This window comes from Oryx dammah, unplaced genomic scaffold, assembly GCF_014754425.2.
Source record: "Oryx dammah isolate SB20612 unplaced genomic scaffold, SCBI_Odam_1.1 HiC_scaffold_19, whole genome shotgun sequence".
NCBI lineage: Eukaryota > Metazoa > Chordata > Mammalia > Artiodactyla > Bovidae > Oryx > Oryx dammah.
In genome coordinates, this window is record NW_024070203.1 from 81,456,709 (window position 1) to 81,471,475 (window position 14,767).

The 14,767-nt window shown below is 39.8% G+C and overlaps 1 protein-coding gene across 3 annotated transcripts in view; it reads left to right on the forward strand.

The window, feature by feature from the left end:
* The window catches only part of VIRMA (vir like m6A methyltransferase associated), a 59,846-nt gene extending 53,847 nt beyond the window's left edge, over window positions 1–5,999 (forward strand). For all 3 annotated transcript variants that reach the window (XM_040261061.1, XM_040261062.1, XM_040261063.1), the window contains 5 exons: window positions 214–310; window positions 1,401–1,567; window positions 2,022–2,353; window positions 4,620–4,763; window positions 5,664–5,999. In XM_040261061.1, the coding sequence (XP_040116995.1) occupies window positions 214–310; window positions 1,401–1,567; window positions 2,022–2,353; window positions 4,620–4,763; window positions 5,664–5,818 (895 nt within the window). In that variant the 3' untranslated portion in view covers window positions 5,819–5,999. The remainder of the gene's footprint in view (window positions 1–213; window positions 311–1,400; window positions 1,568–2,021; window positions 2,354–4,619; window positions 4,764–5,663) is intronic.
* Window positions 6,000–14,767: the final 8,768 nt, after the last annotated feature.

A 14,767-nucleotide genomic window follows, 5' to 3' on the forward strand; every position in this document is an offset into this window, starting at 1 on the left:
ACAAAAGGATTAATTTCCAAGTTGCTAGTTTTTAAGGATACTTAATTCTTCAGTAGTTTTTTTGAAGGAGTCTTTTTTTAAAAAGTGCTAATTTTGCTAATATTTTAGAGGGTAATATTTTTAATTCTGTTGTTCATAAGTTTTACTTAAAAGTTAAGCCAAAATACTTGATTTTGGAATTCTGCTTTTTAAAAAATACTTTTTCTATTCTAGAACTGCGTATGTGCTAGCTGATGTCATGGATGATCAATTGAAATCTATGTGGTTCACTCCATTTCAGGCTGAGGAGATTGATACAGATCTGGATTTGGTATAATTTTATTACTAAATATTTAGGGAAAAATTGTTGGTTTTTTTGTTTCTTTGCATGTTGTTAGCACTGAAATAGATGACATATTATATGGCTGTCAAAAGTCTGTCTCGGGACTATACTGCACTATTTTTATGTCAGATGCCCACTTACTGGTGTCCAGGACTACTTTTTTTATGCTACTGATTTTGCCTCTTTCTAATTAATGGTCTGTATATTTGAGAATGAGGGGAAAATCATGTTTTTGCATAAGTACTCTGAAGCACTTTGGTTTCTTATATTTGTAGGATATAGAATAGTATCCGACAAAATTGTAATTGATTTCTGTATTTGGGTTTAAGGAGAGGAATAGGTTGTGGTATCTGCTCTTAATTTGGGGAAATGTAAAGATGACATTTGCTAAAGGAATATAGTGCAAATGGGAATTGACGTTCTTTAACTTGATACTGAATAATAGGTAAAAGTATAAATAAAGATTTTAATGGAGTCTGTTTTGTGCTTCTCATAGATGTATTAGGGAGGATGATGGCAGCCACAACTTTGGTATTTTAGGTTTAATTAATTTAGATAAAATCTAAGTTAAACATAATTTTCATTCCTCTGAAAGTTGACTTTGGTTGGAACCTCATTAAATTCATAAAACTTGGGGATCTGTGGTACAGAATTCTTTTATAACATAGTGACTGTACAAGGCTTGTGGAGTATGTTATTTCAGATTCTTTTGGAACAGTTCTGGAGATACTCCATTGTTAATTTATATAGAGAAACCCTGAGTTCTTTGTCAGGCAGCAAAGATCTCAGACTAATAGCCCTCCTTTGAGTAAGAATGCTAACTTCCCACTCCCAACCCCTGAAATAAAAGCAGCTGAATTCCTAAGACTTTTTTTTTAAAGTACCAATGATGTTGCTTTTTGAAAAGATGAAGGAAAGAGGCTGACCTGTAATTTTTTATGAGAATCAAATATAGTTTATAGGAAATTGGAATTGCTATATTCAAATGTTATATTAATAGTTACATTTAAAGTATAATGCTGCATGAATAGCTGCATTTAAGGTTATTTTTCATTTTGTTTCATTTTTATGACTGCAGGTAAAGGTTGACTTAATTGAGCTCTCTGAAAAATGTTGTAGTGACTTTGACTTACACTCAGAATTAGAGCGCTCGTTTCTGTCAGAGCCGTCATCTCCTGGAAGAACCAAGACGACTAAAGGATTCAAACTTGGGAAGCACAAGCACGAGACCTTTATAACTTCAAGGTAAAATATACTTTGCTGAAGATCTTGATTGGAATCAAGTAAGGTTATTTATTTTAGTGTAATTTAAAACACGTGACTATTAAAGGAAAAAGGACACTGATGTAATACTTGAGTCATAAATATCATCTTGAATTTTTTTAAAAGTAATAATTTGGCCAGTACATACCTGGTCCATTTGTTATGTTATTATACTTTGTGAGAGTTTAGAAGACTTGAAAAAGAGCGAACTGGGTTATTTCTTAAAAATTGTTAGTCATATCAGTAAAATGTTGAGTACCATTCTTAGCCCGTTTTGTTGTGTTTCCCTGGAAGGTGGTAGAGATATTTGCAAATTTAATACAATTAGGATAAGAAATATTTGATAGTGCAGTTTTCAGTATTGCAAAGATTGACTTATGTTTTCGCTGGAAATGTGTAAAAGAGAGGTGTTCATGGAATGTTTTTGTTTTACTAGTGGAAAATCTGAATACATTGAACCTGCCAAGCGAGCTCATGTTGTGCCACCACCAAGAGGAAGGGGCAGGGGAGGATTTGGACAGGGTATACGACCCCATGATATTTTTCGTCAGAGAAAACAGAACACAAGCAGACCCCCATCTATGCATGTGGATGACTTTGTTGCAGCTGAAAGTAAAGAAGTGGTCCCTCAAGACGGAATACCACCACCAAAACGGCCACTCAAAGTGTCGCAGAAGATCTCTTCGCGTGGTGGATTTTCAGGCAATCGGGGAGGACGGGGTGCTTTTCACAGTCAGAATAGGTTTTTCACACCACCTGCTTCAAAAGGTAACTATTTTTTTTTAACTTTGAATTTTTTATTTTGTTTTGAAGTGTAGCCGTTTAACCATGTTTTGGTAGTTTCAGGTGAATAGCAAAGGGGCTCAGCCATACATACACGTTTCCATCCTCCCCCAAACCCCTATCCCATCCAGGCTGGCACATAACATTGAGAAGAGTTCCATGTGCTGTATAATAAGCCTTTATTGGTTATCCATTTCAAATAGAGCAGTGTGTCCATGACCTTCCCAGAGTCCCTAACTGTCGCTTCCCCCGGCAACCATAAGTTGGTTTTCTGAGTCTCCTGTTTTGTAAGTAAGTTCATTTATATCATTTCTTGTTAGATTCCCCATATAAGGGCTGTCATATGATATTTCTTCTCTGTCTGACTTACCTCACTCAGTATGACACTCTAATTCCATCCATGTTGCTGCAGATGGCATATCTTACTCCTTTTAGTGATGGTAATATTCCATTGTGTGTGTGTGTGTATGTATATATATATGCACACCATGTGTATATGCATGTATGTATATATATGTATGTATGCGTATGTGTATGGGCTTCCCGGGTGGCGCTGGTGGTGAAGACCTGCCTGCCAGTGCAGAAGATACAGGAGATGCAGATTCAATCCCTGGGTCAGAAAGATCCCTTGGAGTTGGAAACGGCAACCCACTCCAGTATTCTTGCCTGGAAAATTCCATGGACAGAGAATCCTGGAGGGCTGTAGTCCATAGGGTTGCAAAGAATCGGACGAGACTTAGCACGCACACATACACACGTATACATACGTACTACGTCTTTATCCAGTCCTCCGTTGATGGCCATTTAGGTGGCTTCCATGTCTTGACTATTGTAAACAGTGCTGCAGCGAGCATTGGGTGCACGTGTCCTTTCAGCTCATGTTTTTCTCCAGATTTATGCCCAGGAATGGCATTGCAGGGTCAATGGCAGCTCTGTTTTCCATTTTTTAACGAACCTCCATGCTGTTCTCCACAGTGGCTGTACCAGTTTACATTCCTGCCAGCTGTATAGGGGGTTCCCTTCTCTCCACACCCTCTCCAGCATTTGTTGTTTGTGGATTTTTTGATGACAGCCATTCTGACTGGTATGAGGTGGTACCTCACTGTAGTTTTGATTTCCATTTTGCTAGTAACTAGTGATGCTGAACATCTTTCTCCATGCCTGTCAGACATCTGTATGTCCACTTTGGAGAAATGTCTCTCCAGGTATTCTGCCCATTTTTTGAGTGGATTGTTTGTTTTAATGTTCTTAAGTGTCATAAGCTGTTTATAAATTTTGGAGACTAAGCTAAAGGTAACTGCTTAATATATGTTTTCTAATGAGTTCTACCAGAATTAGACTATTGAATAGAAGTGATTCAAATAAAGTATTTTTTGTTGCTATAATTAAGCTAACCCTAGACCAATGGTGCCATTTGCAAAGTACTTTATTGGATAGGAAAAAATCTTTTTTTAAAAATTAATTTATTTTTTAATTGAAGGATAATTGCTTTACAGAATTTTGTTGTTCACTGTGAAAAAAATCTTTTTTTAAGTTAACTTTTGATTAATTACATAATTACTGTTGAGCTTAAAAAAAGTCTTGCCTAACTCTTTTCCTATTTGCATTGAGAATTGTGTGTATCCTTTCTAAATAATATCCATACATTATTTTCACAGTTGTCCTTACCAACAGTTCCCTTACGATTGTTCTGTGTAGTTCACCATTGATTGTTTTATCTACATGCTTCCTAATGTTATATTTAATCTATTTTCAATGTTTCAAGATTTTAGAAGCTGAATTTCTACAATATAAACTTACAGAAATTATATTTTACTAGTGGATTGATGACAAGTTTTCATGCTTTTGAGTTGAGAGGATGAGAGCCAAAGAGAATAGATAGTTACAGTAATAGTAACACACAGCTGTGTTAGGAGCTATTTTAAACACTTGACTATAATACTCTCATCAACCTCGTGAAGTAGATTCTTTCAGTGCCCTCAGTTAACAGGAGAGAAGACTTGTCAGTTAGCTGACCAGGACACATAAAATATAACAGGCAGAACTAGTGTTTGAACCCTGGCAGTCTGGTTCCAGAGCCTCTCCTTCTGACTGTATATAATGCTGCCACTCTTACCTGTATTTCATGTACAAAAATCCATATTTTCTCTTCCATTGCTTTTGAAAATTAAGAAAAACATGTCATATCTTCCCTTAATCCAGTTGAAGAGTTGTGGTACAAGTACATTTTGATTATGTTGTCTATGTTTAGGAAACTACAGTCGTCGGGAGGGAACAAGAGGCTCCAGTTGGAGTGCTCAGAATACTCCTCGAGGAACTTACAATGAAAGTCGTGGAGGCCAGAGCAATTTTAACAGGGGTCCTCTTCCACCATTACGACCACTTAGTTCCACAGGTACACAGTCTTCCTTGCTGTTGCTGAGGAGGAGGGAGGTGAATCATCCTTTCCAGATTGTTGAAAGTCATATATTCTCATTCTGGGAGAGAATATTTTAGAATGTATGCATATAATTCTGAAGTCTAGGTAATTTTATGTCTGTGAGTGAGTGCCCAGTGTACATATTCTGTATAAATCTCAAAATTTTAGATTCTGAACTGTGTGTATAATCTGAGTGGTTTCATGTTGACTAAAGTGAGATTTCTTCATGGAGTATACAGTTTGATTCTTGAACAACACAGGTTTGAACTGCAAGGGTTGTCCATTTTTATAGGCAGATTTTTTTTAACAATAAATACAGTTCATGGTTTGAAATAAGGATGCAGAGGAACCTCTGGATATGATGGCCAACATAAGTTATATTGGATTAACCCTCAAGTTGTTCAAGGGTCAGCTGTATTCTTTTCTGTTACAGGATTATCTTATGTATGTAAGTATATATATAACCTTTTTTCCCCCTCTAAAACATTCCTATATCAAGTCTGAAATTCTCTGGTCAGATGTAGCTTTTGGTTTCAAATGCACTTTTTTTTGGGGGGGGGACCACACCATAAGGCACGGGAGATCTTAATTCCCCTACCTGTGCCCTTGCAGTGGAAGCACAGATTGTTAACCACTGGACTGCCAGGGAAGTTCCAAATGTACATTTTTAAAATAATAGCTTTATTTGAGATGTAATTCTTACGTTTAGACAATTTAACTATTTAAAGTGGTCTTCAACACAGTCACAGAACTTGCACTTGAATATTAAAAGGAGCAAGCAGTAGTCGTGGTTTGAGCTTGGTGTTCCAGGTTCGTATTTATATAATGGGAAAGGAAAGGATGTTGCAACTGAAAGTCATATTCTTTCTTTTACAGGCTACCGCCCAAGTCCTCGTGAGCGTGCTTCCAGAGGTCGTGGGGGGCTTGGGCCTTCCTGGGCAAGCGCAAATAGCGGCAGTGGAGGGTCAAGAGGAAAGTTTGTTAGTGGAGGCAGTGGTAGAGGTCGCCACGTACGGTCCTTTACACGATAAATATTCTTGGGAACATCCTAAGTGCATATGAACATTTCATGAGGACAGTAAAAAACAAGACATTGGAGGACCAATTTAGGCTTAGCAGTTACCTGGATACATCTGAGAGAATATTTTTATCTGAGGAAAGCAAATTTTGTTTGATACCTAACACAAGATTTCAATAAAAACCGAAACTTTGTATGTATGTTTGTATATATTTTGTCCTCTTCTTAAATGGCTGTTTAGAAAGTTTCCTAGGTTAAAAATGAACAGTGAAATGACAGTTTTGTTTTAGTGTATATCTCACCTATACCACAGACGTCCTCAGCACTTTCTCAGCTTATGGTACCCTTTACTGTTTTAGTTGTATTACAGTATACCTAGGCCAAAAGAAATGTCTAATAATTCCATTTATTAAGCTATTAGGTCCAAACAATAAGAATTTATGTCCTGACCACAAGTAATTGTGGTTGCTACACAATTTCTCAAACCTTAGAACCAGCTTAACCACTGCCAGTATTCTGTTCCACTATGCTTTTTGTATAGTACTTAACTGCAGAAAATGCAGTTTTGCAAAGACATACTGTCATGGAAAGGATGCGGTCTAATACTGAAGAGGTCAACTACTGCGAGCCAGCATTTTGTGTCATATCCAACAGCTGTGTTCTACGCAGAAATTTAAAATGTCCTATGGCACACGTGTTAATTTCCTAGGGTAACCAAGTGCACAGTTTTGGAAACCTTTTGGCTGTACAGAAAGAAACACGACGTTCTCCTTTATGCTATTCAGAAATACATATGTGCCTTGTGTTTTAGCTTTATATCTACTTATACTATTTTATTCAGAGAAGGCAATGGCACCCCACACCAGTACTCTTGCCTGGAAAATGCCATGGAAGGAGCAGCTTGGTAGGCTACAGTCCATGGGGTCGCTAAGAGTCGGACATGACTGAGCGACTTCACTTTGACTTTTCGCTTTCATGCATTGGAGAAGGAAATGGCAACCCACTCCAGTATTCTTGCCTGGAGAATCTCAGGGATGGCAGAGCCTGGTGGGCTGCCGTCTATGGGGTCACACAGAGTTGGTCATGACTGAAGCGACTTAGCAGCATACTATTTTATTATGCAGTTTTTTAGAACCTAAAATAAGGCATATCCTAATACTGTTATTTTGGGAATCAGACATCTAATAAAATCTGTACTTTATATATACAGAAATAAAATTTACATTTTGAGAAAATAGTCATATTTTTCCCAAGAGATAACATACTGAGTTTATATAATCTGGCATAAAATATAGAGTTCTCTTAAACAATGAAGGAGTGTATGAATCTCATTCCGTCCCTTTCTCACACTTTTGTCAAAACTATTTGTGAGTGAATAGATAATTTGCTTGCCAGGAAAACCCTGGAGTAAAGCTCAATTCTAAAGATATTTAAATGAAAGATAATGGAAATCTTTTCATAACTAATGGCCTCAAAAACCCAAGATAACCTAAACCCCTTTTAATCCTGAAACTAATAAACTCATCTTCTCTAAATACACATTTTTCACATTAGATAGAAATTGAAGTTTGTCCTTAACGTCTGACACAAATATATGTAAAAATAATTGTTTAAATAGTTGTATTTCTTGGAATTCCTGGTGGTCCAGTGGTTAAGAATCTGCTGGCCAATGTAGGGGATATGAGTTAAGTCCTTGTCCCAGGGCAGCTAAGCTCATATTCCACAACCGCTGAAACCCTTCCGCTTTCGAGCCCATGCTCTGCAACAGAGAGGCCCACACAGTGAGAAGCCTGCACGCTGCAGCTGGAGAGGAGCCCTCACTGGCCACAGCTAGAGAAAGTCTGTGTGCATCAGTGAACTCCCAGTGCAGCCAAAATTTAAAAAGTGAGAGATAGATGCTGGGCAATGGTTCTTGTCGTATACAGTTAGATTTGTGTGTAGGACCTCATAGCTTCAAAAATGAATGGCAGTTTTATGAGTACTTTGGTAGAATGCTTGTGTTATTTGTATAACTTTTTTACATAAGAGATTTTAGAAGAAGTTTTAGTGTTTAGAAATTAATGAAAAACTTGAAATACCTTTGAGGATAAGATACTCTATTAGTAACACAAGGAATTGACAGAATGTTTTATACTTGTTTTGTAAGAAAAAGAAAAAAATGCCCTGAAATGTTGCTATGCTTTATTTATAAGCAGTGTTGCTGGTAGTAATCAGGGTGTGTGAAGCAGCATGAGGCCCAGTTTAGTTTTATTGCTTAGTGTAAAAAAATGGCGAAAACATCGAGATTCAGAATGCACGAACAAGAGTATGTTTTCTAAGTGTCTACTGAGTTCCATGTTCCCTAGTACAGTCTAGGGAATATAAGGACGAGTAAAATGCAGTTTCTGCCCCCCAAAGCTCATAATCTAGTAGAGAAAACAATCACATAAGCAAATTTGTGTGTGTGTGTAGTTTTTTGTTGTTGTCTTTTAAAAAGTAAATAGGTGAGTGTATGAACATGAAGCAACTTGGAGTTCTTGAATAATCAGCTAATACATTTCAAACTGATTTTATTATGGAGTTTTTGAAGTAAGTATATGTTTAAAATAGCCAAAGGAACAAAAGAAAAGACTTGATATTACAGTTATACCTTGTTAGACCATACATAACATTTTTAGAATTGTTTTTGTATAAAGACTAGTTAGGATGGAGAAGTTACATGCATGTGATTTTTATTTTTAAATTAAAAGGACAGATTGGGAAGTAATGAACAAGACCTTACAGACATTTATCCTGTAAATTCATGAGCTAGAGAAAAGGATGGAAACTCTTAAGTATTAGCAGTGCCCTTGAAAGTAACAGAAATGAGAGAAGAGGACCAGGTGAAGAAGAGAGAACTGGGGAAGAGTTGCCAGTTGACACTTTGGCCTCGGCACAAGGGAGAAAGCCAGGAGAGTTAATTGGAGGTGGTGGCCCTGGGGAGGGCCTGCTGTGTTAAACTACTCCAGCTTCAGCTGGTTGCTGCCTTGGAAAACTGACAGATCCAAAGATGATGCATCTTTTAAAGAAATTTCTTTAATGTTTTAAGTTTTAAAATTAAAAAAAAAAAATTTACCATCTTAACCATTTTTTAGTGTAGAGTTAAGTGTGTGTGCTCAGTTGTGTCTGACTCTGCGACCCTATAGACTGTAGCCTGCCAGGCTCCTCTATCCATGGAATTTTCTAGGCAAGAATACTGGAGTGGGTTGCCATTTCCTTCTCCAGAGGATCTTCCCGACCCAGGGATGGAACCTGCATCTCTTCTGTCTCCTGCATTGGCAGGCAGATTCTTTACCACTAGCGCCAACGGGGAAGCCTAGGATCTTTTCATTTTGTACATATGAAACTCCATATCCATGCTTCCTCATCTGTTCTTCCAGCCCCTGTCACCCACCATTTTTCTCTTTTGTCTCTGAATTTAACTCTGTAACTCATATAAGTGGCATTTGTCTTTTTTATTTAGCATGATGTCCACAATGTTCATCCATTGTGTAACACATAGCAAAATTTCCTTCTGTATAAGGCTGAACAATATTCCATTGTATGTATATGCCACATTTTGTTTATTCATCTGTCAATAAGACATTAGAGTTGCTTCCACTTGGCTATTATGAATAATGCTGCTGCTATGAACGTGGGGATGCAAATACCTGCTCAAGGTCTACTTTGAATTCTTGACTGTATACACAGAAGCAGGGCTACTTGGTCATATAGTAGTTCTTTTTATAATTTTTTAGGGCTTTCCATACTGGTTTCCATAGTGCCTGTACCATTTTGCATTTCCACCAACACGAAGATTGTAATTTCTCCACATTCCTCACCAAGACTTTTTAAATTCAAAAGACCCATTTATTATCTAGTTTTGCCAACATGGGGACACCCTCCTTGACAAATGCATGAAATCCTTCCATTCATTGTAACACTTTGTGCTGAAAACATGTGTTCCCAAGTTTCAGCTGTGAGACCCCTGTTCTCAGCCCTAATTCTTGAACCTCATCTACATTGTCCTGTTGGCTGGGGGTGGATAATCCAATTACAGCTCAGGACTAGGTTGGGCGTGCCCACAAAATGCAGCTCCCCGGACCTCTGGCCTGAAGGACTTAGGACAAGGACCCCAGATGGACACCACTGCCTTGGGGTGACTTCCTTCCTTCTCACTGCAACCCCCCTTCCCCACCCCATGCTGGTCCTCTTCGGTGGACTTTCTGTCACCCGAAGCTCTGGTTCCCTGGAGCCTCCGGACCCCACGCAGTCGCTGCTCACACTTCTGTAACACACTCACCCACCGCCTTTGCGCTGCTGATTCACATACAACTACTGCTTTTCAACGCACCAACGTGTCACACAACATCATAAGCCTAAAGATCCTTCTTGATCGGAGGACACTCCCAAGGCCACGATTTCCCAGGCTCTGCACTGCCCTTGTGGAGAAGGCAATGGCACCCCACTCCAGTACTCTTGCCTGGAAAATCCCATGGAAGGAGCAGCCTGGTGGGCCGCAGTCCATGGGGTCGCTGAGAGTCGGACACGACTGAATGACTTCACTTTCACTTTTCACTTTCATGCATCGGAGAAGGAAATGGCAACCCACTCCAGTGTTCTTGCCTGGAGAATCTCAGGGATGGGGGACCCTGGTGGGCTGCCGTCTATGGGGTCACACAGAGTTGGACACGACTGAAGTGACTTAGCAGCAGCAGCGGCAGCACTGCCCTTGAGACTGGCCAAGCTCAGCTGCTCTGCTGTCGGGCAGGAGACCTGCCTTCACTCGGGTGCGCTCGGCTGGAGGACAGTGCGCCAGGCTCCCCAGCAGGACTCCCATCTCTTCTTGGAGACCTCATGATAGCAGCGGGGTTCTGAAATGTTCTGTCCTGACACGGGTTCTGACGAGCCACACCTGCAGGTCTCTCCCACTGACTAGCTGCCTAGTACAGAGCCAGGCGCACGGATCTTGGTCTGGAGCGTGATGGCCGCTCCTCGCCTATGTTCACAGGCTAAGTCACTGTCCTTCACATGGGATCCACCGAAGCCTCACTGTATTCTCGAGGCTTCGAGGCCCAAAAACCGCGCAGAGCTCCAGGGGCCGGAGGTGGACTCTAAGGTGGGCCGTACAGGCCTGTGGCCAGAACGCAAGACTTTCTTTTCATTTAATAATATCCATCTTAAGGGATGTGCTGGTGACACTTACAGAGAAAGCCAAAAATCTAGATTATTGATGCGTAATCAGTTTTCAAGTATGGCAATTCAAATTAAATAATTTAAAACATTATTTGAGCCTAACTAATGTCATGGGAAATGGATGGGGAAATAGTGTCAGACTATTTTGGGGGGCCCCAAAATCACTGCAGATGGTGACTGCAGCCATGAAATTAAAAGACGCTTACTCCTTGGAAGGAAAGTTATGACCAACCTAGATAGCATATTCAAAAGCAGAGACATTACTTTGCCGACTAAGGTCAGTCTAGTCAAGGCTATGGTTTTTCCTGTGGTCATGTATGGATGCGAGAGTTGGACTGTGAAGAAGGCTGAGCGCCGAAGAATTGATGCTTTTGAACTGTGGTGTTGGAGAAGACTCTAGAGTCCCTTGGACTGCAAGGAGATCCAACCAGTCCATCTAAAGGAGATCAGCCCTGGGTGTTCTTTGGAAGCACTGAGGCTAAAGCTGAAACTCCAATACTTTGGCCACCTCATGCGAAGAGTTGATTCATTGGAAAAGACTCTGATGCTGGGAGGGATTGGGGGCAGGAGGAGAAGGAGACGACAGAGGATGAGATGGCTGGATGGCATCACCGACTCCATGGACATGAGGTTGAGTAAACTCTGGGAGTTGGTGATGGACAGGGAGGCCTGGCCTGCTGCAATTCATGGGTTCTCAAAGAGTTGGACATGACTGAGCGGCTGAACTGAACTGACTGTTAACACCAATCACTATGAAAAGTGTTTTCCATAAAGTAACTTGTAATCATCTGGTTTAGAAAGATTATCCCTCTGGTGCAGCAGCGAGGGTGGATTAGAGAGAAAAGAGTCTGAGGCAAAAAGAGCAATTAAGCAATTACAGCAAAGATCTAAGTCAGTGATCTTCAAAGAGTGGCTCTAGACCAACAGCTCAGCATCACCTGAGAATTTATTAGAAATGCATATTCCTAAGCATCACTCCAAACCTAAGAAACTGGAGGTGGGGTGTAGCAATGTGTGCTCTCACAAGCCCTGCAGGTGAAGTTGGATGCACCCCAAAGTTTGTACATCAATGGTTTTCAAGTTTAGGAATTATCTGGGGAGGTCATTAAAAATGGAGGTTCCAGACAGAATGGATAAAGAAGATGTGGATAGTATATGTGTATATATATACATAACTCAGTCATTAAAAAGAATGAAATAATGCCATTTGCAGAAACATGGATACACTGTAGAAATTGTCATACTGAGTGAAGTCAGAGAAATACCATATGATATTGCTTATATGTGGAATCAAAAAAATGATACATATGAACATACAAACGATACTTATTTACAACACAGAAACAGACTCACAGACTGAATTTATGATTACTTGTAGGGGAGGGTGGAGGGGAAAGATATTTAGGGAGTTTGGGATTGGCATGTACACACACTGCTGTTTTTTAAACATTTATTTTTTAACATGCTCATTTATTTTTGGCTGCATTGAGTCTTCCTTGCTGCATGTTTGCTTTCTCTACTTGTAGCAGGGGCTACTCTCTAGTTGTGGTGCATGAGCTTCTCATGATGGTGGCTTCTATATTTAAACTGTATAACCAACTGCATAACAGGGAACTCTGCTCAATATTATGGAACAATCTAAATGGGGAAAAGAATTGGAAAAAGTAGATACATGTGTACGTATAACTGAATCACTTTACTGTACACCTAAATTAACACAACATTGTTAATCACCTATACTCCAATATATAATAAAAAGCTAAAAAAAGGCATGTTCCAGGGGCCTAAAAATCTATTTTTAAAAACTTCTCAGAGGTTCTCATAATCAGCTGGGTTTGAATCCAATGACCTAGATGGAAAATAATGTCCTCAGCTAAGACAGTGGTAATGAAAATGGAGGGATCAACTAGAAAAGGTATTTCTCAGACACTGTAATACCTCTAGAATTACATTAGGCCGTGATGGCATAAAATTAGCCAAAGCAATTGCTGATTTGAAAGTACTTTCTAGTGGGAAAGAGAGGGGTACGTGCTTCAGCATGACTAGGAGTAAATTAGTATGGCCGTAAAGCAGAACTGAATAACAAGGAGAGATAAGAAAGACTTCTTCAGTGATCAGTGTAGAGAAATAGAGGAAAACAATAGAATGGGAAAGACTAGAGATCTCTTCAAGAAAATTCAAGATACCAAGGGAACATTGCATGCAAAAATGGTCATAATAAAGGACAGAAATGGTATGGACCTAACAGAAAGAGAAGATACTAAGAAGAGGTAGCAACAATACATAGAACTATACAAAAAAACATCTCCATGACCCAGATTACAACAATGGTGTGATCAGTCACGTAGAGCCAGACATCCTGGAATGCGAAGTCAAATGGGCCTGAGGAAGCATCACTACGAACAAAACTAGAGGAGGTGATGGAATTCCAGTTGCGCCATTTCAAATCCTAAAAGATTATGCTGTGAAAGTGCTGCACTCAGTATGTCAGCAAATTTGGAAAACTCAGCAGTGGCCACAGGACTGGAAAAGGTCAGTTTTCATTCCAACCCCAAAGATAGGCAATGCCAAAGACTGCTCAAACTACCATACAATTGCACTCATCTCACATGCTAGCAAAGTAATGCTCAAGATTCCCCAAGCCATGCTTCAGCAGTATGTGAACCATGAACTTACAGATGTTCAAGCTGGATTTAGAAAAGGCAGAGGAACCAGAGATCAAATTGCTAACATCTGCTGGATCATTGAAAAAGCAAGAGAGTTCCAGAAAAACATCTATTTCTGCTTTATTGACTATGCCAAAGCCTTTGACTGTGTGGATCACAATAAACTGTGGAAAATTCTGAAAGAGATGGGAATACCAGATCACTTGACCTGCCTCCTGAGAAACCTGTATGCAGGTCAGGAGGCCACAGTTAGACCTGGACATGGAACAACAGACTGCTTTCCAAATCTCCTTTCCAAGACTCCTTTCCAAATGGGGATATTGTCACCCTGCTTATTTAACTTATATGCAGGGTACATCATGCGAAATGTCAGGCTGGATGAAACACAAGCTGGAATCAAGATTGCCAGGAGAAATATCAATAACCTCAGATATGCAGATGACACCACCCTTATGGCAGAAAGTGAAGAGGGACTAAAGAGGCTCTTGATGAAAGTGAAAGAGGACAATGAAAAATTTGGCTTAAAGCTCAACATTCAGAAAACAAAGATTATGGCATCCGGTCCCATCACTTCATGGCAAACAGATGTGGAAACAGTGGAAACAGTGGCTGACTTTATTTTTGGGGGCTCCAAAGTCACTGCAGATGGTGATTGCAGCCATGAAATTAAAAGACGCTTACTCCTTGGAAGGAAAGTTATGACCAACCTAGATAGCATATTTAAAAGCAGAGACATTACTTTGCCAACAAAGATCCATCTAGCCAAGGCTATGGTTTTTCCAGTAGTCATGTATGGATGTGAGAGTTGGATTGTAAAGAAAGCTGAGCACCAAAGAATTGATGCTTTTGAGCTGTGATGTTGGGAAGACTCTTGAGAGTCCCTTGGACTGCAAGGAGATCCAACCAGTCCATCCTAAAGGAGATCAGTCCTGGGTGTTCATTGGAAGGACTGATGTTGAAGCGGAAACTCCAATACTTTGGCCACTTGATGCGAAGAGTTGACTCATTTGAAAAGACCCTGATGCTGGGAAAGATTGAGGGCAAGAGGAGAAGGGGACAACAGAGGATGAGATGGTTGGATGGCATCACTGACTCAATGGACG